We start from the raw sequence: 22,670 nt of genomic DNA, 5'->3' as shown, positions 1-22,670 counted from the left end.
GTGGAGCCCCGCCCATCTTTATAGGCCCCACCCACGCAGTCATCATCCACACCCCACCCATGCATGGCCACTTGATAATGACATCATATATATCCCACCCACACAATTAGCAATTGCACAACACAGAAACGGAAAAACACGCAATCAATGAATTTTTAAAACTAGCTGTTATTATTGAGTGTCTGCAGTCGTCAGTTCTTTGATGTGCTCACGTACTTGTTTCTGTAGCGAGGAAATGGGACAGCCATTATCATCAGCTTATCATGACTTGCTAGTATACAGAAGTGGAATGCCTTAATTTATGGGAACGGAGGGGGGCAGGGGGACTGGGGGGCTGGGGGGCAAAGTAACTGCATGGCTGTATTGGTTACACTACAGAGGCTGTTGTGTGAGGGTTATTGTGTGAGGGTTATTTTGTACACAAACTGCTTAATATCACAGTTGGAGGTGTGGTCACTACAGAGGGGGGTGGTCACTGTACTTCATCCACTCACCAGTTCACTGCTGTAGTCAAGGAGCCGGCTCTCCAGAGAGGTCACGAGGTCATCTCTCACTGACGCTCCATCTTGTTTATACTCAGCATTCACCAGCTCTCGGTTGAGTGTCCTCACCTGGAGGAGGTGGAGGGTTCATGAACTCTATACACAAGTCTATACTAACACAGTACCTGCAGCTGAAGATCTTTCTCTCGGGATTGAAGGTTAGCCAGTCGCTTAGCAACCATCTGAGCGGTCTCCATCAGCGAGTCTTCATCAGAGCGTACCTACACGTACATGTACCAAAATAATGAAATTCCTCTAAGCTTTCAGAAATCATGAATTTAGACACCAGAACTAAAAATACAGGGGACCCAGAGTTCAATGAATTAAAGGCCATAACATTTGGTTCCGTTAGCATAAGCCTGCTACTGACTGTTTGCGCATGCGCAAAATTATTGGATAATTTCCCCGTAATGTTTCCATTAAACTGACATTTTACCCGAAAAATATCCTGAATAACATATACACACAAAGAACACTACATACACAGAGCTATATAGCTAGCTAGCTAGAGACAGAGCTGTACGTTTGGTTACAGCATGCTATTTCTTCTGATAGAGTCTACATGTAGACTTTCACCAAGTGTCAGATGGGCGTGGCCTGTCCATATAGGCTTTTGTCAGCCTTCCCTTCGTTCAGACGATTGCCATCCACACTGTTGCAGGCTATGAGTTCTTTGTTAACATAGCAGGCTAAGGGTAGCTATTAGGATGCTATCACACGGGCTAGAAACCTTCTTCTCCACTTTCTTCAACCCACTTCCGTTCGTTGTGACGTCATGGTTTTACTGAGCATTATACGATGATATCCGGAGTCCCCAGTTTCTGGGGATTATGTGACGCATGCGCAAACAGTCGATACCAGGCCCTCTCTTCGAGGAAGAGCGGCCTGGGATCGAGGCTAAAGCTCGCCAAGATGGTGTCTTAAAATCAAAAGTCTATTTTGGGCCGGTTTTTGACAAAATATCAATAGCCCATGGTCTTTCCGAAAATAGGAAATTATATGGCCAATTCCAAATTTGAGCATTTACTGAATATCACATGACTACACCAACGTACATCTTCTGCTCGTCTTTTTGGCCTCTTTGCTCCTCTGGCACTGCTCTCTGAAGCTCCGCCAACATCTGAAGCCCCGCCCATATCGGAGGTGCCGCTGCTACTGAGGGTTTGACCTTTGCCCGAGAATGCTTTGATCTTGTTTACAGGTCCTTTGTAGGCTCCTCCGCTGAACCCTGACCCCTCGTCATTGTGTGGGTGTGTCTCTTGGTGATGGTGGTGGTGGTCCCCTGTGGTAGTGGGTGTGGCCGAGAGTTGTGCAGCAGCGAGGGCTAGCTTCTCCTGGTCAGGTGTGAGAGGAGCTATCGCCATGTGCTGGAGACCTGTGTGTGTGTGGGTGGATGTGTGTGTGTGGAGGGTGTGTGTAGGGGGTGCACGTACTGTGCCATGCCATGTGTACAATATATGTACTTCTATTCACAGATGACATACCAATGAGGCAATATGCAACAGAATATCTAACTCAAGATAGAAGCCCACACATGTACAGCCGGCCCTATAGACACACTCACCCAGGCACAGACACACTTACCCAGGCACAGCTCTAGTCTCTGTTTCTCAGCATTGAAGGCGAACACTTTATTGGGGAATTCCCTAAACTGGAGGTGTGTCCCAGTCTTGAGTTGCCCCCCGTACTGGTCCACCACTTGTTGGTAGTACTCCCCTCCTCTCTCGAACATGGCCGGCTGATTCTGACCAACCAACCAGAAGTCAACGCTCTCCCCTCTTAGCAGCTGCATGAGTGTGTTTAGTGCTGTGTGTGTGTGTGTGGGCGGGAGGAGAAGCGTGTACACTGTTAAAGTAGTTTCAACAAACAGTAGAATATTGTAGAACTTGTATACACCATAATAATTGTAGCACTAGCAAACAAATGCTACTAAGTTTTTAGTGTACAATTTTCACTTGTATGCATGAGGTCACAATCAGACAAGCCCTATCTTTCACTCACTCTTTCCTGCCTCCTCGTCCCTGTCCATCACTTCATTCCTCCCTCGGACTGACTTGGCTATGGGAATGGGGGACTCTGCTTTGATCTCGATGATGTCAACAGATACTCTTTCCCCATTGGCCAGTTCCAGGGGGTGGGCGGGGTCAGGTCCCGGCTTCAACTCCTTGGGCGGAAATCCACTTCTCAATCTTTGTCTCTCCGGTGGAATACTGGTCATGTGACATTAAAGAAATATCACATGACTATTGAATCTCGTACACACTATACAATGGGCCTATGGATACAGTGGTGGTTACTACCACTTTCAGACAAAAACATACACCTATTTATACGCAAGTTTATACTATGGTTTGTTCAGCTGCCATAACTTGAATTTCAATTTCTGAAAGCTTAGAAATAGATAACATTTTGAAAGGTCTCTTTCTAAAAATCAGAACATTTTTGACACCATAACTTGATTTCCGTGGATCCAATGTCATTTTTTTAGGATTTTCTGAAAGCTTAGAAAAAAATAGTTCAAATGGTGTCATCAAAATATTGAGAGATAAAAGTATTTACCAATTTGGCGATACCATGGATAATAGCCCATGGTCCAAGGCCGAAAAATGAGAAATTAGGGCCCCGACAAAATTTTGGATTGACATTTGTCTTTCATAAAATCATAACATTTTTGACATTGGATCAACGGTACTCAAGTTATGGCTGTTGAAAGATATTCAACTACACCCTCGTTTACTCACCTCAGCTCTTTAGCGATGGCCTCCTGTAGCTCAGAGAAAGTCACGCTGAGTTCAAGGGTCAAATTAGCAGTCTTCCCATCTGATGATGTCACCTTAATCCTCTTCTTAGCCGGCTGGCTGGTAGGACTGGGGGAATCCCCTGTGGGACGAGGGGGTGTGGTCTTGGCTGGCGGTGGGGGTGTCAATGACTTCTGTAGAAAAGAGAATATACGAATGTGATGCAAGCTGCGGTTTCCCAGTGAGGTACTGCAAAAGGTTCTATATTATTATCGTATAGCTAGAAATTTCTGCCGCCCGAATGAGCGAGTAAACGCAGAAATATTATCCGCAGAAGGTCTATTCACAGAATTTTGGGCCGCAGAAATTTCTAGCTATACAGTACATTATAGGTTTCCCAGTATATACAATAATTATAGGCTGAGGGTTATAATTCAAATACAACTAGTGATAGCCCTAGCTTACCGTTATCTTGACAGGGGGTGGTTTCTCGGGGCCACGCCCACTCCGTCCTCTCATTTGTTGCTGACGTGCATTCTCCTCTATCCTCCTCCGAACACGTCTCTCAGTCTCGCTAGCCGTCAGCTCTTCCTTGTGGAGTGTGCGACTCTTGGGTCCAACCATGATGATCTTGGACGCAGAGACGTCACCAGCAGGGGGGGTCTCTAGGGGGTGGGGGGTACAACAATGTGGTCATTAATACACCAGGGGGGGGTCTCTGTGTGTACACTATCATTAGTACATGTATAGGCTGCCAATAATTATAGAGCTGATGATTGCATGGGCTGTAAAATAATAATAAAATTAATTCTGTATACCTGCTGATTCATCCTTGGTGGGTGTGGTGGGCGTGGTTGAACTTTGAACCTTCTCCACAGTGGGTGGGTGTAGTCCCGTCACCTGCTCTAGAGTCTCTTTCGTTGCCGTGACAGCGAGGATACGGTCCACTATCTCTTGTGCTAGTCGCTCACTACCAAATTCTCCAGGAAAATTATCATTAAGAGCTTTCTGAGCGACTTCATAAACATTAGAGTTTCTAGCTGGGTCTGATTCATATTGGAACCAGTGGGCAGAGATCTCCTTGCTACAACCCCCCCACGTGAGCTTCAACGGCACTCTGTGAGGTTGTGGAGTGTGTGATGTGTGTGAGGGTGTGGAGTGTGTGAGGTGTGTTGGGGGTATGAGGGTGTGGAGATATTCAACTAAAACCCCCTCCATTTAATCAATAGTTCCGGGGACTCATTCAGCTGCCATAACTTTTATTTTTATGAGGAAGCTAGAATAGGAATGAGATAGAATTTGCCAATTTCAGTCAAATACCTTAATCTCCAAATTATGGCCCCAAACAAATTAAATTGGATCAACAGTACTAAAGTTACATGATGGCTGTCTAAAAACAGGTAGATTTGGTTGGTATTATTATGATATAGTATGCTATAGGGCCTGTATGACACGATCACTAACTTTTCTGGCAGGTTGTCGTATTCTTTCCCGTCCCAGTAGTGCATGTAACCACACCCACAACGAGAGCCGTGTGAGATGGTGTCCGTACGATCACCATTCTCATAGACCACCCTCCCTGAGCCGAGGACCCGCCTCGTCATTTGCATGCACCAAGAACAACTCAACTGTGTGCGTGTGGGTGTGAGGTGTGCGTGTGTGGGTGTGAGGTGTGCGTGTGGGTGTGAGGTGTGTGGGTGGTGTTCAAAAGTAACAGGTAAGATATTCGTGCTCAGGGTTTTAACTACAAAAACCACAAGTGTTTTGGCCCCGAAAATCACCCACTATATACATGTACATGTATATACGGTAATAAGCTCTTGGGCACTTGTAATTATGATAATTATTATAATTTTACGTTCATAACATACTAAGCCACGCCCCCTAATGTCATGTGACCCCCTCACCTCCACAGGTACCAGCTGATTCTTCTCCTCATCGTACTTTGCCGTAACCCCATCAAATGGGAAATTGTATGTCTCTTTGTCCTCTAGTGAGAGATTATCGGCGGCCTTGTTGTAGAGCATCCCCCCCTCCACAAGCCACTCCCCCGGCACACACGTCAGCCCTGAGCAGATCAGACAACGGAAGAGACGACTCTCTCCAACAGCTAAGTGGGTAGAGCTTATTAAGATGTCTGCTGATACGCCCACACAACCTGGAGGGGAGTAACGTCAATATATTACAATGGAAGGTAGCTAGGACCTTGCACAATGCTTTGCACATTATCTTTGTCCCTAGGCCAAGGCCGCTCATATTCTATACATTACACAGCTGGTGAGAGGGACCTCCAAGGTAGCTAGGGGGATAAGATGGTCTTTAGATCCATTCTTTTGCTAGTCCAGGAGCCTTCTGATAGTAGTTCAAAGAGCTACATTCATTGTACATACTTTATTTACTTTATTACTTGCAGATCCTCATATTTCACCTCTAGAGGTAGCTAGCTATTGACACTCTGAGAAATTTCTCAAAATGAAAGACTACAGCACCTCAATTAAGTTAGTGGTCATATAAACACCTACCGACACTTTTGTAGACGAAATGGTCAAACTCTGCCACTAGTGACGGGACAACTTCGTGCTTCTCAAAGAAGAGTCTCTCCATACAAGCCACGAGACGAGCGAGGTAACTGTCGGCTAGCTCCTTCCCTGCACACATCGTCATGGCACCCAGCTCGTCCAGAACTACATACCTGGTAGAATACAATGAATATACAAAAGACTAGTTTGTGATATTCTGGAATGTATATTAAAGCTATGAATAATCTTATATACCCGACACAAATAACCACGACTAGTACACTGAATGAATACGTTTATAGAATACCCGGAACTAGAGCAGTAGCCAGGTGTGACCGACGGCTGTGAATGTGTGTATGCATGGCTCACTTGCTGAGGATGCTCTCATCCGCCCCCCACACCTTTGGCCGCAACGTGGGGGGTAGTTTAGGGAGGGGCCTCCCCTTGACGGGTAAGAGGGGTATGAAGTGGTTACGCCCACTGCTGCTCCAGGCTATCACAATAGGGGAATTGAGTATCCCCCCCTTTGAGCTGCATTCTGTGTGTGTGTGTGTGTGTGTGTGTGTGTGTGTGTGTGTGTGTGTGTGTGTGTGTGTGTGTGGGGGGGGGGGGGAATATGGCTGCTAGGCAACACTGTGTAGAGCTAATGAATGTGAAGTGGACAACAAACAAAAACAAATGTCTAACTGTACCTCCTAACATGTACAGAGACAAGACTGACAACAGACACTGAATATCAACAGTCATTAAGGGAAACATGTAATATCAACAGTCATCATGTAATGGTGGACATGATACAACACGAATCAACTCACCTTCTGGTGTGCTGAGAGTGGGCAGGAAGAGTCCCGAGTAATCCCCCTTTGACCTCATCCCCGACAAAGAATCCAGCAATACGATTGGACGTTTGAGAACGTTGGCCAGACCAAATACGTGGATGTTCCTCAAGCCAAGCGATTGTGCATCCGGTGGTTGGAAGTCAGGCGCTGACTCAGCAATTATATCCTTCCATTCTTCATCGCTGATGAAATCTTTGAACATTTCCGCGTACTCTTTTTGTTTTGATGTGAGGTGGTCGTACAGGTTTGTCCTCAGGGCATGCCAGAACAGCTCCCTCCCGACTAGACAACGTGAAATAGCATGCACTAGACAGTGACCATCTCCGTCTGCATGCACAGGCACAAGACACTCTGTACTCTCATTGGCCACTTGCACTTCTTTGAGGGTGTCTTGCAAGTATCGCTCAGAGCCTGACCTATCACGACCATAACCCACCACTTTGAAGTGGCTCTCATCGATTGCAAAAGCCCTGGAGGCAAGTTTCCCACAGTCGAACGTTGTCCCCATCCCCAGTTCCTCGAGGGTCTTGGCGTTATCAGATTTATCCATCCCGTACAAAGTGAGCGATGGAGAGAGAAGCTTGCATTGATAGTTCGATATCCCCTTCACCTTCACCAACTCTGGTGTCTTCTTCCCTGTCTTGTAGCTCTGTCTTAGTTGGGCTAATTCCACTCGAAAACTGTTATCTTTTCCGCTGATCTCCTTTCTGTCCGGGAGGTCCCCCACAGTGTGCCGTTGACCGCAAGTGGGGCACTCAACACTGGCCTCGTGCGATGGGAAATAAAGTGTGGTCTGACATTCGGGGTCCAGACAAGTGGCCGAGGAATATTGGGTCTTGTGGCGAGGGGTGGTCGTTGTCGTGGCAATCCCTTGCTGCTGACTCAGCAGGTTTGCCAGACTGTTTAGTATTGTGAGACCATCCATCAAAGTGTGTGTGTGTGTGTGTCGAGTGTGTACTGGTCTTGAAATGCACTGGAATGGGTATCCACACTTCTGTTTCTTGGTTCTGACTTGGTTGCTTGTAGGCTTGTGTTTAGCTCCCGACTATCCACTGGAGCCTCAGTAGCAGCTCATAGGTGTTGGTTAGCCTTGCACAACTTAACTGTCTGTACTGTGTACTTTAGGGGCTTTCTATAGACTCCCAAATATAGGCTGTACAATAATAATGTGACGTCTTGTCATCAGTGAACTTATCGACCCTGTACATATTATATACAGTATAGTTTGTCTCTGGTTTGTCAGTTAGTACAGTACAGTGTGCAGTGTGCATGCGGTATAGAATACAGTACTAGTTTATGTAGATTGAGCTGGTTTACTGTTAGATATATAGATCTGGCAATGGCAGACGGTGGAAATGCAGTTCAGAATAGCTCAGGACAACCTGTGAAGAGCATCCTCAAGAAAGGGAAACCTAAAGCAGCAGCCACACCTAGCTTTGGAAATATGTGAGTAGTGGTATCGATTTCCTCACTTATCTTGTGCGACAATAATGTAATGTATAAACGGCCATTTGTAACAACTACATACAAGCACTATACATTGATTGCCCCCCCCCCCCCAGTGATGCCGATGGTGGTATCCAATGGGACGAGATGAACATATTGATGACAGAGCACCCCCCGGACAAGGACTATGGCCACATGAAGATAGAGGAGCCCAAGACGCCCTATCATGAGCTGGTGGACGATGAGGGGGAACCAATCACACCTGGCCTCATCTCCCCTGATGACCTAGCTAGCCGGTGAGAACCATGGTTACTATGTCCAGTAGATTTGCTTTGTATTGCTTGTTGCATTTGCCATATAGTGGGTAATTTCTGAGGGTAACCACGAAAACCACGAAAATTGTGTCCCCAAAAATTACACGCTATAATTATATGGTATCTATAATTATGTCCTTGACCCTCAAAGGTTACAGTGCTGTCATGAACTCTGAACTCTTGTGAATTTATTACCACATTCTCAATAATTTGAGTCATGTAATAGCACAGTGCACGTACCCCGCCCCCACACACACATACACACACACACAAACCCCGCCCCCACACACAGGGTACAGGAGGCTGCCTCCGGTGATGGCGCTGGTCCTAGCAAGTGGGAGCAAGAGTCGAGTGACAGTGAGGATAATGAGGAACAGATCAAGCACAAGGATGAGTTTCGACAATGGAGGAAGAAACATTACAACGAGTTTTATGCTGTTAAACGAGCCAGAGAGCTCATCCCAAAGGTGGGTGTGGTCTCAGTGAGGTGGGCAGATGCTGTGTATAATTTTAGTAAGCTCAGAAGAGCTGGCTGTAAGCTGGGCTTGCAAGGAATAGTGTAGTATAAGAAAGAATTACCTTTGACCTTGTCTTTACCTTTGACCTTGTCTTTACCTTTGACCTTGTCTCAGATTACTGCAACTTGTATCATTAGTGCTGTTCAAATACGTAGTAATCACACCCACCCACACACACACCCACACACACACACACACACACACACACATCATTCTTGGCTCTCAAGGCCGAGCTCTGTTTGCCTTTTTCTTGTGGTTTGTCTCTGTATTTCTGTGTTGTCTGAATATATAAAAGAAGCCTACCAGTAGACAGCTAATTAACTACAGTAAGAGTTATTCCTGCAACTATTAATTTTGTCAGTTTTTATATACAATATTTAATGAAAATAGGAGAGGTGGTTACCCAATTCTACGGTCAGATAAAGCAGTTCCTCGTAATAGTTTCAACCCTCCAACACACACACACACAGGACCTTGCTGAAGCTGAGGCTGATGATAACGACCCAACTGCCTCCAGTTGTCATGTGATATCAGCTGACACGTCCATGGCGAGTGTAGGGTCAGCAGACAGTGATGACATGGAGGACACCACTAGCTAGTGTCACGTGTATGTAGCCGCCAGTAAATCCTTAGTTTCTTTTGCACTACCCTTGTTCATGTTTTGTGATGATTTAACACTCATTCAAATTTTATTGTTAGCAAATTGAAACCACTCCAGCTCACAAACACTCCTCAATCATAACTAGCGGAGTAAGTGACAATCAACATCATGATGACCGACAAAATTAATGAATTTTAGCTGTCGACGGTAAATAAATCCTAGTCTAAAGGTTGCTAATATAACATTAACTAAAGTTCAATAGCGCAGTTTCTCAGGCCTTGACAACCGTGCAGATCCAATCAATGACTTGATCTGTGAAGTCGTACTTCTTGAGCCACTCATCAGGGAAGGACTCCAGCCCGTACCTGGAGTGAGTGGGTGTGGGACACAGTCATTCACAACCTCATATACTCAGCGTTTAGGGACTAAGAAAAGTGCTCTAAGCCAACATCATAAGATACCGAACACAAATACACGCCAGCAAAGTAAGGAAGTAATATGTTTATGCAGGATTATAGGTTCACTTGCAACAATGGAATAAAATTCATAGCTGGATCTCAACTGCTAGAGTTTTGCTGTATCTAAGTACCCTAGGGCATAACTACGTGACTTACTTTGCGGCAACACAAGCTCCAATGAAGGTGTTTCTGCTGCAGTTGTCTCCTCCGGCTAGGATACCGTCTTTGACTGCCTGAGGGAAACTGGTTGCCGAGGCAATGCCCTGGATCATGCCCTTGAACGAGGCAGGGAATCCTGGGGGTTAAAAAATAACAACATAGTAATGAGTGAGTAGTACATAGCTATAATTATACACGATACATGTAAGTCATCGAAGGCCCACAGGACATTACTGACAGGAAGTCAATAAAACCCCTCAAACTAAATTCTATGCTATATGCTCACCACAAGCTAAACCAAACTCCTTGGCTGCCACCTGGTGGGGTTTTCCCTTAGCAGCAAGCCCCTCCTCCAGGGCAGCCAACACGTTAGGTGAGGCGGCTTTCTTGGCTGCTTCGAAATCAATCTCTCCAGTCTGTATTATAGAGTCTAACAGAGCTCCACCGCTCCTAGCATAGTTAGTAGCTGCTTCATTCGACTGGGGGAGGTGGGGAAGGTCGACAATGACAAAGTTGGCTATTAATAGCATGTCCAGCACCCATTTTCAAGAAATAACAAAATTTCTATAATTATAATAATTTTAAACATAGGGGAAATACGTGAAAAGTGCTGAAAAATTACAGAAGTAGTGCCATCCTAGCTAGTTGCCATCCTAAGGCTTTATAGCATTTAAAGTCTTAAAAAAAGCCTCAGGAACAAATCAGAAATAGCAGCAACACTGAACAGAGCTATCAGAGAATGTGATCATGAATCCAAAGATCACTAACAAACAAAACTAGTGTCCCAGCTCTTATGCTCACCTGTGTGGTTCCAACGCACTCTCCAACCTTGTCCAGGACTGAAGCCGTACCGCTGAGCGAAGCAATCACCACGATAGCCTTGCACAGTCCATCGGGGTCCTGGCTTGTTGGGTCAGCCTCCGGCTTTCTGCCTTCCTCTCTGTTGGCTATGAAGATCTTGAGGTTATGGTTGGTCCACGGTCCTTTCTTTGGCTGTCCACTTTCTTGTCGAACCTTCTCGTAAATTGTGCCAGGTCCGCACTCCTTATAGAGGGCATCTGCAAGTCTGCCAGCCTCGAAGACACCTACACAGGAAGAAGCACACAACACAATCACCAGGATATAAACAAGGAAACTCTTATCACAACAATCACACTAAAAAGCAAATTACAGGTTTATAGTAAAATATCAACAATGAAAACCACTGAAACCGAATTCCTGCCAGCTGCACTATATTGAGAGGTCACCTTTGTTGGTAGCCACCTCTCTGAGGGTTACGAATACTTGAGCACCGTATGCACTGTTGGTACCCGTGGGGATGTGGTAGTAAGGGCAGTGAGGTTCCGGGACAAATGCAATCGTTCCTGTGGACGTGATCCTCTTGACCTCTTCCTGGTCGTAGATCCAGTGCAGGGGGGAAGCTGCAGGGGGGTCAAATAGTAGTGGGGGGGGCCGGGGGGGGGGGGGAGGGTGAAGATATAGCCAGCAATAACAGGTGTGTGTACATAGTGATGTGATGGAGCTTCCTTACTTGCAGAGTCTGCTACTAGAGCTCCCAAGATGGCAGCAGCCTTCCTCTGCTGAACAGGGCTCAGTTGTTGCAGCTTCGCTTTTGACATTTCTGCTTGCTTGCTTGCTGATTTTAGAGAATTAATTTGCGACCCTGGCTTTAGCTCTGGACACGGGAAGTACATAAACGAGCCACGCCTTCATCAGCATAACATTTTTTGAGGAATTTTGTCACACTACAAGCAGGAAAACCACAACTAATCGAGCTAGAGCTGCAGACCAGCCCCACCTCCTTGTAAAGGGAAAACACCTAATTTTATGGGAAGGGCAGTTTTGGAGGCGTGGTCATGTGGTAGTTTCTCACCCTGAGATCAACAACAACCTGTAAACAAGACAGACAATAGCTAGAACTAGCTACGGCCACCGGCTAGAGCTATGGAATCAATGATGGCAAGCAAGCAGATCCCTTGTGCACGTGCAGTACATAGCTTCGAGAGCCAGGCAGAGCACGAGCTAGGGTTTGCTGCTGGAGAGTCCATCATGCTACTCAGGCGAATTGATGAGAATTGGCTTGAGGGGAAGCTGGACAGCAAAGTGGGCATCTTCCCGGCCAACTACGTCAAGATAGAGCTAGGGAGTCCATCAGGTTAGGTTGAGCACAGACAGCCATCTTTGTAGTGTTTGTTTAGTGCATTGTTTGTGTGTTTTTATTAATATTTTATAGCTACTTTATTTGGCTAGCTATGTTCCCTCTATGAATGCAAATTGTACAGACAATGTATACAATTGATTGCTGTGTAACTATTTCTTGATCTTCTCTCCAGTATCGCATGAGAGTGATTTGGCACGATCAGGGAAGCCGTATGCGATTGCTAGGTTTCCCTTTGCCGGTGATCGTCCTGGCGACCTGTCGTTCGGACAAGGTGACCTTGTGGAGTTGGTGGAGGTGGTGGGGAGTGGGTGGTTGAGGGGGCGGATACGTGACACGGAGGGAATATTCCCGGGTAAGTGGTATACCGTATTACTAGAATGCATCAAACATTTGCGAACTTTGGTGTTGGTTGATCAATTCGCAACAATCAAATCCACAAAACCTAAATTATTACTAGTAAATACACACGATCCTTGCCAGAACGCAATAGTTAGATCGCAAAGGGTCAACTTTTCTGCTGATTGGCTCATTCGCAAAGGTTTTTCACCAGCAAAATATTCTGTAGTTACAGTCCTACAAAACCTGACTTTTTAAAGTTAATTTTTTTTGCGTAGGGTCATTTGTGAAGGTGATTAAGGAGACGGAAGAGGACCACCCTCTCGTTAATGGAGTCAACGGGGTCGACGGTCCAATGGAGGTTACTAAGCAACCACACCCACTGTTGCGTACAACTGTATCAGCACCCTCCGTCCAATCAGAAGTTAGCCCACTCTACGAGGAGGTGGGGGACTTGCACCCCACCCCCTCACGCTCTGCACCAGCCCCACCCAACTCACTACCAGCACAGAAACAAGACAAGGTGAGAGAGTTAGCACAAGACCTCCCTCAGAGCAGGGAAGTACGGATGATGAGCTAAACATACACTTGACTGCTTCCATGATGATAGCTTAACCATGCCTTTAATTACCCCCCTAGACCACATCCTTACACCGTTACTCCCCCCCCCTAGACCACACCGTTACACTGTTACTCCCCCCCTAGACCACTACTCCCCCCTACCCCATGCCATTACTCCCCCTTAATTCCCTCAGTACATGACATTGCCTAAACCCAAACCAAGGAAGGCTCTCACTAGACACGTCTCCATGTCAGATAACAACCAGAAGCTCAGGAATCTGGAGTCAGATCTGCAGGTACGTCCATCTCCATGGCATTCCATTACTTTAAGATTGCTTCTACCTTGTATTTTTATAATGTCTATTTGCCCTATAATTAAGAGATAGCACTGTGATGCCTGTAGCCATCACAAAATGGTCAGTACATGTTAATATACAGCTGTGCACCAATCCTAGCCATAATAAATAGTCATTACCTCTGCATGTGTGTGTGTGTTGTGTGTGTAGATTGAGCACAAGCTGCTGGAGAGTGCTCAGAACCTCCTCCGCATCAACCACTCACAACTCAAGATGGAGAAACTAGAAATAACGGTCGTCACACACCAGAACAACATCGACACACTTACCTCAAAAATCAATGCCATCAGACGTGAGTGAACATTATAATGCAGTGATCAGTTCCACTGTGGTCAGTGCATCATGCACATTAGATATTGTGGGGTTTCCTGGTGTTGCAAATTATCCAGTGTTTGGCTCTATAATTACTGGACGCCTTTGATGAGGCCACTTGTCTGGTACAGCTTAATTGGTGCTTTCACTTCCACAGAGCATCTTAAAAACCCATTTTCAGTGCTTCTCTGGATGTGTGTGTGTGTGTGGTGTGTGTCTGAGGGCTGGCTCAATAGCAGACCTGGAGTCAGATTGACTGCATGGGTTAATGGCTTAGATCTTTCAGATTAATCTGACGGAAATCAAACCGACATAATGTATGTCTTCAATCGGCCACAAATCTTTAATAATTAGCTATGATCTTATAGATTTGCTTCAAATGTTTTTTAGAAGTAGCTAGATCATCATTGAAATCATGTACTAGCTCAATCATAATTTTATCTTCTAGTAGAACGTGAGAGTGTCCCTCAGTGTTCCCCTGTTGTTCCCCCGCCACTCCCCCCTCCACGACCTGCCCCACCCACCTCTGCACAGCAGCAGCAGAGGTCAAAGGTTATCAACGAGCTGGTACACACGGAGCGAGACTTCCACCATCAAGTTCAACTTTGCGTGGATAAAGTGATACCCTCCCTGCAAATGGTAACAGTGGATTGGGTAATATTTCAACTGTTATATGTATAGAGTGCATGTTGACTCTCAGTAATAATTATTATTTTTCAACCAGTTTTTTATTCTCTTTATATTCTGACAAAAAGCTTATTGCTATTGTTTCGTGTACATGCAGTACCATGCTGCTGCTATTGGCATGACACTGTTATACAAAGCATTCTCTAGCAAACAATTGGCAGAGCAAATGTAGCTCTTAGCAATGTACAATCTTTGTATGGTAGGGCCTGTGCCATATAAACGTGGCTCTCTTGGTTGAAACGTTTAAGCAGCTATAGACAAAATTAATGAGGTTTTTTTTCATTTTATTTGATTCTTACTCTAGGTGTCTGAGATCAACAGTGAGCTGCTGTTTGGCAACTTGGATGAGGTGGCCTCGTTATCAAAGGACCTCCTCTCAGCTCTGGAGGAGGGGAAACCACTGGTGGGCGGAGTCTTTGTGACCTTTGCACCCCGACTACGAGATACCTATGGAATGTACTGTCGTAATCACGATGTAGCAGCTTCTATTCTGGAGAAGGTTTGTGCTTTTTAATATAATTATAGCGATAGCCTTAATGTCTAATAATTATTTGTGGGCTATTATGTAAGAATGTTGCCAACATGACTGGAGTCCAATTATGATCATTATATTGAATGGGTTCTAAATCAGAAATAATGGTTTTCATGCCCTTAAAAGGGCAGGCGCTAAGTGGGTGGTGGTGTGTTTACTATGCCCCAGGGCTGATGGGACATTGCCACTGGAGACTGTGAGGCTAGCCAAAGCCTTAGTAGTGCATCCATCACACACACACTTAATTGGTGCACTAGTACTGTCATCCCCACCCACACACACACACACCCACCCACACAGTACATGGAAAGCCCTGTCCTCGCTGACAAGATAAGACACTGTATGGACGAGCTAAGGTGAGTGTAGCAACCTCAACACCCACTGCCATTAATGGAGTCCAGTAAACATTTTTAATTATCATAATTCATCAGCACAACCTCTAATTAATTGATAAGACCACAATTAACGTCATGTACAAAACAATTAACCCGTGTCATATATAAGGTTTTGGTAGACCTTCAAGTGCTCATAGCCACATGTCTCCATGCACTTTCGTACTTGTAGTCACATGACACATGTACATGTATATACACAGGGACCAGATCCAGGCGTGGGATCTCCAGTCGTTCCTGATCAAGCCAGTCCAGAGGATACTCAAATATCCTCTCCTGGTGGACAAGTTGGTTGAGTCCACGGAGGAGAAGCACGCTGACAGAAAGGCCATACAGAATGCTCGTGATGTCATCGTCAAGATGGCTCAGGACATCAACGAGATTAAGAGGAGGAAAGATATCGGTAAGTGGAAGTTGTGCTTGTGTGGAGTGAGTGGGTGGTGCTAGTGTGGAGGGGGCGGTACTTATGTGGAGGGGGCAGTGCTTGTGTTCTAAATGATTCGCCCCCCTCCCTCTAGTTGAGCGTTACACTGGCCCCAAGGACGAGAGAAGAGGAACACTCTCAAAACACTCTATCCAGAAAAAAGTACGGAGAATGCAGCAAGCCTTCACACAGCTCACTGGACTGAGGTCAAAGGTCAGTCACGCTCAGATAATTTCAACAGCTGTATATAATTATTATTGTTGCGTATTCATGCAGACCATCGATACAAAGTTTGACGAGATTGAGAGTAAAGTGTTGTCATTGGAGACAGAGCTGAGAACAGTACTCAAAGATATTAGTACATGGATCGAGGAGTTACAGGTACACAAGTCAGTAATCTCTAGTAATCTTAGCCAGCTGAATTAGTAATCTCTAGTAATCTTAGCCAGTTGAATAGTAATCTTTAGTAATCCTCTCTGTAATCTCCCCCCTAGCATATCTGTGATAGTCGAGAATGCTCTAAAGATGGGATGACACTTTACAATAGTGACGTGTCGAGTCTAACCAATTATGAGACCATTCTGACCGAGCTACGGCAGGCCCTCAAGTCACATGTGAGTCTTCTTCTTTGCCCTTATTGCCTCCATTTAATGAAGATAGAGTAGCCCAATGGCAGACGAAAAAAATGTGATTTGTACAATGTTTTTTATGCATGTATACGTACTTGTCTATAGGAAGTTTGCGTGTATCTAGATTTCTATTATTAATAATAAATTTTTTCTCCAGTCGCAGTATGTCAAGGATTTTGTGATGGCTCCGCTGGACAGTCTCCTGTCTCTCTTCCCAGACCCCCTTCACTTGATACACAAACGCAAGGACAAGCTATTGGACTATGACCACACCCAGTACGCGTACGAGCACGCTGAAGAGCCAGACAAAATAAAACAACTCAGAGAGCAATCGCTCCTAGCAAAGAGAAATTACGAAGCACTGAACCAACAGCTTTTGGAGGAGCTGCCAAACTTTTTGGACATTTCGGTTAACATGTTACAACATCAGCTGACAGTATTGGTACAAGCACAATACCTGTTTCATACGGACGTCTCGAAGCTTCTCTATCCGTTTTGTGAGGTGATTGAAGGCAGTACAGAGATCCACACCAAACATGCCACTGAGATAGCCTATATATCTCATAAGCTCACACAATTGTCGCTAGTCCCTGCATCATTAGCGATGAACTTTACCACCAAAACAAATGTTCCAAAGAGGTCATCCGAGGGTTCACTGAGCGAGGGGTCGTCCCCAATGTCCCCCCTGGACCACCCCCTGATGGTCAGCTCCCCCCCTTCTGAGGGAGTGTTCTCCCTGGAGGAGAATCTGGCAGAGGAGGGCGAGGAGGACGAGGTGAGTCGATTCTAGATATCAATATTGTGGTAGCTATTCCAGTGTACAATATATACTGCGTGAAACTGTTTAACTCTATAATATTATCGTTCTGAGTTTAATTAATGAGAAATTAAAGTACCCTTATTTGCGAGTACTACAATCAGCTCTGTAAAATTAGCACTGACTTCATTACAAACGAGCTAAAATTAGTACCTGCATATAATACAGCTTATAGAATATAGATCATGTTCCCTTGTACCCCCCCCCCCCACACGCAGGACCTCCCTGAGGGCTCTGAGTTGGAGGTCCTCTACGACTTTGATGCTCAAGATTCTGCCGAGCTCAGTTTGACGCGTGGAGAGGTGGTGGTCCTGCGTTGCCCTCACGACCGTATCGGGTGTGAGGAGTGGTGGTTGGTGGAGAGTGGGGTGGGGCACAGAGGTTACGTACCTGCAACATACCTCGAAAAACGAACACCAAATATTATATAATTAGATGATATTAATATTATTTTTTCAACTTTTTAAATCTTTTTCATGTTCTTTTTATAATAATTATTTATTGTGCTTTGCTGTTATAAAATAAATTGACGCATCTTTCGATAATAATAAATTAATTTAAAGTAATAGTGTGAAAACATTCGGATAGACCTGCTAAATGTACAAGTGAAAAAGAAAGTTCAATTGTTGTAAAATGATCACACTTTTGGCCTGGTGGGGGGTCTTGGTGGACGGGAGGGGCGTGTCGAGGGTGTGGTCTCAACCTTAGCCGTATTGCCTACTTTATAATCACTCATTGAATGATCTCCGTTGGTCTTTGGGGAGGTTGCCATGGTAGCGTTCCTCTTGACGCAGACGAACCACATGACAGTGATTGCGATGGCAGCTGTTATTAGAGCCACAAAGATGAGGGTCATGAAGAAGGTCAATGCTATGGCATCACCCTTCCGAAGACCTGGAATGGAAAAGAATAATGTTAAAATTATAATTATACCAAAATTCGTACAATCACAACTCTCTACAGTTCTATACATTATGTACACACATAGAAGAAAGCTTTCAAATGGTGGGGGCAATACGATCAGTTACTACACACACCCACCACACACCACACATCCCTCCCACACACCCACACACACCACACACACACACACCTGGCTCTCCCGTGTCCACAAAATACGCCACAAACTGTCCTTGTACGGAGGAGAGCTGCTGATCCAACGTGGGCGGGTCACCTGTCGCTCCATTGGCTGATGTCACCACGACAGCATAGCTAGACATCGAATTGAGTCCGGAAATCTCATGACATAGTTCCCCAGATCCTGTGATAGGGTTGTCATTGACTTTGTTGTACATTGCTCCATCCATTCCAACTTGATGCACGTACACGTTGTAGTGAAGGTCGTCCAGACCCCCAGTGTTGAGGGCAGACCCCCAGCACACTGTGACAAAAGTGCCGTCAACCACTGGCTCCACAGTGAGCAAGGGGGAGGAGGGGGGCTCTGTGGGGGGTAGAAATAAACAAATGAGACTGAGGGGGGCTCTGTGGGGGGTAGGAATAAACAAATGATACTGAGGGGGGCTGTGGGGTAAGAAACAAACTAATGATTGATTGAGGGGGGCTCTGTGGGGGGTAGGAATAAACAAATGAGACTGAGGGGGGCTCTGTGGGGGGGTAGGCAACACAGTATCGTATTACTAGAATATTTTGCTGGTGAAAAACTTTTGCGAATGAACCAAATCAGCAGAAAATTTGACCCTTTGCGATCTAACTATTGCGTTCTAACTATTGCGTTCTGGCAAGGATCGTGTGTATTTACTAGTAATGACTGATTGAGGGGGGCTCTGTGGGGGGTAGGAATAAACAAATGAGACTGAGGGGGGTTCTGTGGGGGGTAGGAATAAACAAATGAGACTGAGGGGGCTCTGTGGGGGGTAGGCAACACAGTATCGTATTACTAGAATATTTTGCTGGTGAAAAACTTTTGCGAATGAGCCAAATCAGCAGAAAATTTGACCCTTTGCGATCTAACTATTGCGTTCTGGCAAAGATCGTGTGTATTTACTAGTACAAATTTAGGTTTTGCGGATTTTATTGTTGCAAATTGATTAACCATCGCAAAGTTCGCAAATGTTTGATGCTCGCAAAACATTCTAGTAATACGGTAATTACTTGGTAAACACGTTACATGTTCCATTTTTTATTGATCTCACCAACACCCAAACAAACTGTACATACTTACTAATCAGCTCTAATTACAATACGCTGCATGTGTGCCAAGTTTGACTGCTGTCAACATTAGTAACTAGAGCCTCACCGGCACAAGGATTCCTTGGCATGGCTGGGTTGCGTACGGTAGCTCCAGTGCAGTCGCAGACACCGCTGGCTGGTAGCAAGGCTGCACTGTTAGCAGGGCACGCCACACACGAGGAGGTGATGGAGATGTCAGGCTGGAACATACCAGCAGGGCAAGCTGGAGGGAGAGAGGTGTAAATGAATCACTGTACACGAAATGATTGAGAATAATAATTATACAGATTAAGTAAGCTTGGTAACAATGAATCAACACACATAAAACAATGGATGTTATACAAAATAATGGTGATCACATGCAGCGTGTCCAAGTTTGGAGGGGATATAATTATTACAGTTAATCTTTCATTAATAGTTTGTATGCTTTATCTAGTAACGTACACTGTAACACACATACCTTGACAGACGCCATTAATGAACTCAAAGCCAGGAGAGCACCCACACACGTCAGTAGCTGGGTCCACACAAGAACCATCAGCAGAGCATATTCTGTCAAGAGTGCTCTTATTCTCAGCATTCAGTCCACAGCAACATGTGCCTTGTGTGGTGCTGGTAGAGCCCTGGATTGGGAAAGGGACTGAGGGACAGGTGACCAACGTCCCAGTGTAGCCAGGCGATCGACGGTAGTACACATACACTCTGCTGATAGTGCCGCAGTTACCCTCATCTCTGAAGGCAAGGTAAAACCCGTTTGTAGCCGGCCTTGGAATAGACCATACCGAGTTCGCATTATTGGTCGGACTGGTTGCTTGATTGAGTCTGGAATCTGCAATTCCACCCAGTAGTTGGTAATTTGAGGGAGCCACTCTCTGGTCAGCTGATACGGGGGCGTTCACGTCATATCGGTACACGGTGGCGTAGCTGTTGACACAGGGCGTGACGCATTGAGTAAACCGAAATGACATGTCAAAAAAAACTTCCTGCACATCGTCCACGTTGGGCACGCTCGGGAATCGAATGTAGTCCGAGAAAATCCAGTTATTCTGTTGGTTCTGACTAGGTAGCATGGTACTGCATATCCTCAAGCCGTGCTGACAGATACCTCCATTCTCACTCCACTAAACAAATAACAACATTAAATATCCAGTGCAGAAGTTGAACTTACTATTCCTTGAGGTACTGATGTGCTTATTCCATCTACATCCAGTGTTCTCCATTGCTCGACAGTGGTGGTTCCCACAAGGCCACTGAAGTCATAAGAGTCCAACAGTAGCCCCCAGTCTGGTGGCAGGACATGGTCAGCAGAGAAACGATCGCTAGTTCTACACTCATCATCAAAGAAGGCAGTCTCATCATCGTCCACACACGCGCCCCTCACAGCAGGGGGGCCCCACAGGGAGAGGGTCAGGACGAGAGTTAGAACAAGGAAATCCATTATCTGCATTAATTAATAGTAAACATAAACTATTGCTATTGAAGCTATGCATAATTGGTTGTGTAAGCTCTGCATGTTGTTGATAGTTACAAGGTAAACTATTGCACTTGCTATGAGCAAACTGAACATGTTACCTATGTACACAGGGGGGGCTAAAAGACAGGTTGAGGTATTTAGAGGGTTTCAACTTCAAAGAACAAACTTCAAAGTTGTACATGTTGTATATAAAGACACTTATTTCAGTAAAGTGGTGAACACTAAACCACATACCAATAGCCACACGCCCACACAAGAGCCGATAGGTCTGAACTCCATAAAAGAGATTGCTAAATATTAGCTCATGGTAAATTAATTAGAGGCCATAAACACAATCTGTCTGTCAAAGGAAGTATTAGCAATGAAAGCCTGGCTATTGTCACGCTCAAATAAGGAGTGTGCAGTGGTTGTTTTGTCTGTCACATGGCCGGCCTATCACTGCCAACATTGAGACAGGCACGCTAATGGCCTGTAATTAGCACACACCCGCAATGCTAGCTAGCTACGATTGTACCATGGATACCATTCATATATAGATAGATACTAAATACGACTGCACCCGATGGTCAGTACAGTGGAGTGAGCTTATAGTTTCGATTAACAATATAGAGTCTACATGACAGTAATAATTATATTTTCCACTATATTGTGAGATTCATAAAGCCATGACCATGGTTGCAGGGGGGACTATTATACAGCTAGCTAGCTAGCTAGGTATAGCTCCGAAGTGTTGCTTATTTCATCAGTAATAGTGTTGGCCCAGACTAGATACAATACAATACACATGAGGCTCACATATTAACAATGTGCAACAACTTACACTGTAGATCTATAGCTAATCCAGGCAGCCTTCAATGACTTGTGGAACTCTTAGACCTCCACACCAGACGCTTCTTTAGCTTTGACACTGTACTTGCACTTTGTTGACTTTGGCTACTTACATGCCCCTCCCTACTTGTCTCACATCATATCCTGCAAATAATTATGTGATCAGAGCACATTCCTTCACTCTGATATGATGGTCTTGGACCTGAATACACCAACTGTATATCATAAAACTGTATATAAAACACACAGCTAGACAAACTTGATCGCACAATCCTATAGTAATCATAGTAGTCTAGCTATAACACAAACATCTCCACTAAACTAAAGCATTGACTTCCTTGGAGTGTTTTCTGTGTAGCCAGTGCTTCCCTTCCTCCATGACTACCAGTCGACTACCTGCTATACCATCCTTCAAGTACTGAGCATGTAATCGGGGGAGACACCATTGGATCCTTGGTAGCATGCAGTATCAGCGTGGGGCAGCCTATCTGGCTCAGCTTCTCCCTGCAAATATTACCATCGTATTTTGTTTGAATCTCAGCAAAAATGTCCAGTAGTTTTGTCCACAGTTCTTGGAATAGTTCATCGCTATAAAACTGTGCCATGATTTCTTTAAGGTGTGGAGGCCATGTAGAAACAAGTCGTGTCTTCTCGAAATTGTCGAGGTCCTCTTGAGAAAAAAAAGACTTCCTCCCAATCAAGATCCACTGCGGAAACTGCCCCACCAGCCCAATACAGAGTAGCTCTCAAAGCCCAGGACTTGGCTGATGTCACAAGAGGAGAGAAAATTGGTTCTGTTCTTATTAATTTTGGTATATCTAGAATGCCAGGGGGGCA

The 22,670-nt window shown here is 45.2% G+C and overlaps 5 protein-coding genes across 6 annotated transcripts; 2 read left to right on the top strand and 3 right to left on the bottom strand.

Annotated features, from left to right (window-relative positions):
- Positions 1-75: 75 nt before the first annotated feature.
- Positions 76-7,793, bottom strand: LOC135333404 (deubiquitinating protein VCPIP1-like). The gene is made up of 14 exons (XM_064528362.1): positions 6,615-7,793; positions 6,169-6,337; positions 5,803-5,972; positions 5,188-5,438; positions 4,745-4,908; positions 4,099-4,397; positions 3,746-3,945; positions 3,284-3,474; positions 2,544-2,752; positions 2,127-2,348; positions 1,598-1,917; positions 668-763; positions 495-611; positions 76-222 (listed from the first exon to the last, which is right to left on the bottom strand). Exons 1-14 carry the CDS (start codon positions 7,561-7,563, stop codon positions 172-174), a joined length of 3,408 nt encoding a protein of 1,135 aa, XP_064384432.1. The 5' UTR covers positions 7,564-7,793; the 3' UTR covers positions 76-171.
- Positions 7,794-7,838: 45 nt separating this feature from the next.
- Positions 7,839-9,625, top strand: LOC135333473 (protein phosphatase inhibitor 2-like). Its single transcript, XM_064528442.1, has 4 exons — positions 7,839-8,084; positions 8,201-8,380; positions 8,691-8,865; positions 9,387-9,625. Exons 1-4 carry the CDS (start codon positions 7,978-7,980, stop codon positions 9,513-9,515), a joined length of 591 nt encoding a protein of 196 aa, XP_064384512.1. The 5' UTR covers positions 7,839-7,977; the 3' UTR covers positions 9,516-9,625.
- On the bottom strand, positions 9,587-11,834 carry LOC135333457 (crystallin J1C-like). Its single transcript, XM_064528427.1, has 6 exons — positions 11,666-11,834; positions 11,382-11,555; positions 10,936-11,219; positions 10,421-10,613; positions 10,132-10,270; positions 9,587-9,882 (listed from the first exon to the last, which is right to left on the bottom strand). Exons 1-6 carry the CDS (start codon positions 11,826-11,828, stop codon positions 9,789-9,791), a joined length of 1,047 nt encoding a protein of 348 aa, XP_064384497.1. The 5' UTR covers positions 11,829-11,834; the 3' UTR covers positions 9,587-9,788.
- A 148-nt stretch (positions 11,835-11,982) lies between these two features.
- On the top strand, positions 11,983-17,875 carry LOC135333408 (dynamin-binding protein-like). 2 transcript variants are annotated; one of them, XM_064528367.1, is made up of 14 exons: positions 11,983-12,289; positions 12,468-12,647; positions 12,910-13,154; positions 13,387-13,488; positions 13,699-13,840; positions 14,312-14,499; positions 14,852-15,046; positions 15,380-15,435; positions 15,675-15,874; positions 15,990-16,108; positions 16,172-16,276; positions 16,390-16,509; positions 16,682-17,299; positions 17,560-17,875. In XM_064528367.1, exons 1-14 carry the CDS (start codon positions 12,079-12,081, stop codon positions 17,770-17,772), a joined length of 2,694 nt encoding a protein of 897 aa, XP_064384437.1. In that variant the 5' UTR covers positions 11,983-12,078; the 3' UTR covers positions 17,773-17,875. The 2 variants fall into 2 exon arrangements, with proteins under 2 accessions (XP_064384437.1, XP_064384436.1); XM_064528366.1 differs by having other exon boundaries at positions 14,309-14,499.
- Positions 17,876-17,877: 2 nt separating this feature from the next.
- LOC135333447 (ephrin type-A receptor 4-A-like) lies at positions 17,878-22,546 on the bottom strand. The gene is made up of 6 exons (XM_064528418.1): positions 21,826-22,546; positions 20,700-20,972; positions 19,992-20,652; positions 19,599-19,754; positions 18,435-18,782; positions 17,878-18,235 (listed from the first exon to the last, which is right to left on the bottom strand). Exons 2-6 carry the CDS (start codon positions 20,967-20,969, stop codon positions 17,979-17,981), a joined length of 1,692 nt encoding a protein of 563 aa, XP_064384488.1. The 5' UTR covers positions 20,970-20,972; positions 21,826-22,546; the 3' UTR covers positions 17,878-17,978.
- Positions 22,547-22,670: the final 124 nt, after the last annotated feature.

This window comes from Halichondria panicea, chromosome 3 (assembly GCF_963675165.1).
Source record: "Halichondria panicea chromosome 3, odHalPani1.1, whole genome shotgun sequence".
Classification (NCBI taxonomy): Eukaryota; Metazoa; Porifera; class Demospongiae; order Suberitida; family Halichondriidae; genus Halichondria; species Halichondria panicea.
This window is presented reverse-complemented; position numbering and strand designations above follow the sequence as displayed.

Coding starts and splice junctions, on each gene's coding strand:
- LOC135333404 (XM_064528362.1), bottom strand. CDS start 7,563: ATGGATGGTCTCACAATACTAAACAGTCTGGCAAACCTGCTGAGTCAG. Junction 4,398..4,744: donor TACGACAACCTGCCAGAAAA/GTTAGTGATCGT, acceptor ACAACCTCACAG/AGTGCCGTTGAAGCTCACGT. Junction 3,475..3,745: donor CACCCCCTGTCAAGATAACG/GTAAGCTAGGGC, acceptor TCTTTTCTACAG/AAGTCATTGACACCCCCACC.
- LOC135333457 (XM_064528427.1), bottom strand. CDS start 11,828: ATGTACTTCCCGTGTCCAGAGCTAAAGCCAGGGTCGCAAATTAATTCT. Junction 11,220..11,381: donor AGAGGTGGCTACCAACAAAG/GTGACCTCTCAA, acceptor CTTCCTGTGTAG/GTGTCTTCGAGGCTGGCAGA. Junction 10,271..10,420: donor GGAGTTTGGTTTAGCTTGTG/GTGAGCATATAG, acceptor TTTAACCCCCAG/GATTCCCTGCCTCGTTCAAG.
- LOC135333408 (XM_064528366.1), top strand. CDS start 12,079: ATGGAATCAATGATGGCAAGCAAGCAGATCCCTTGTGCACGTGCAGTA. Junction 15,875..15,989: donor TAAGAGGAGGAAAGATATCG/GTAAGTGGAAGT, acceptor CCCTCCCTCTAG/TTGAGCGTTACACTGGCCCC. Junction 16,277..16,389: donor CATGGATCGAGGAGTTACAG/GTACACAAGTCA, acceptor TCTCCCCCCTAG/CATATCTGTGATAGTCGAGA.
- LOC135333473 (XM_064528442.1), top strand. CDS start 7,978: ATGGCAGACGGTGGAAATGCAGTTCAGAATAGCTCAGGACAACCTGTG. Junction 8,085..8,200: donor ACACCTAGCTTTGGAAATAT/GTGAGTAGTGGT, acceptor CCCCCCCCCCAG/TGATGCCGATGGTGGTATCC. Junction 8,381..8,690: donor CCTGATGACCTAGCTAGCCG/GTGAGAACCATG, acceptor CCCCACACACAG/GGTACAGGAGGCTGCCTCCG.
- LOC135333447 (XM_064528418.1), bottom strand. CDS start 20,969: ATGGATTTCCTTGTTCTAACTCTCGTCCTGACCCTCTCCCTGTGGGGC. Junction 19,755..19,991: donor CATTAATGGCGTCTGTCAAG/GTATGTGTGTTA, acceptor CTCTCCCTCCAG/CTTGCCCTGCTGGTATGTTC. Junction 18,236..18,434: donor TGTGGACACGGGAGAGCCAG/GTGTGTGTGTGT, acceptor TTTCCATTCCAG/GTCTTCGGAAGGGTGATGCC.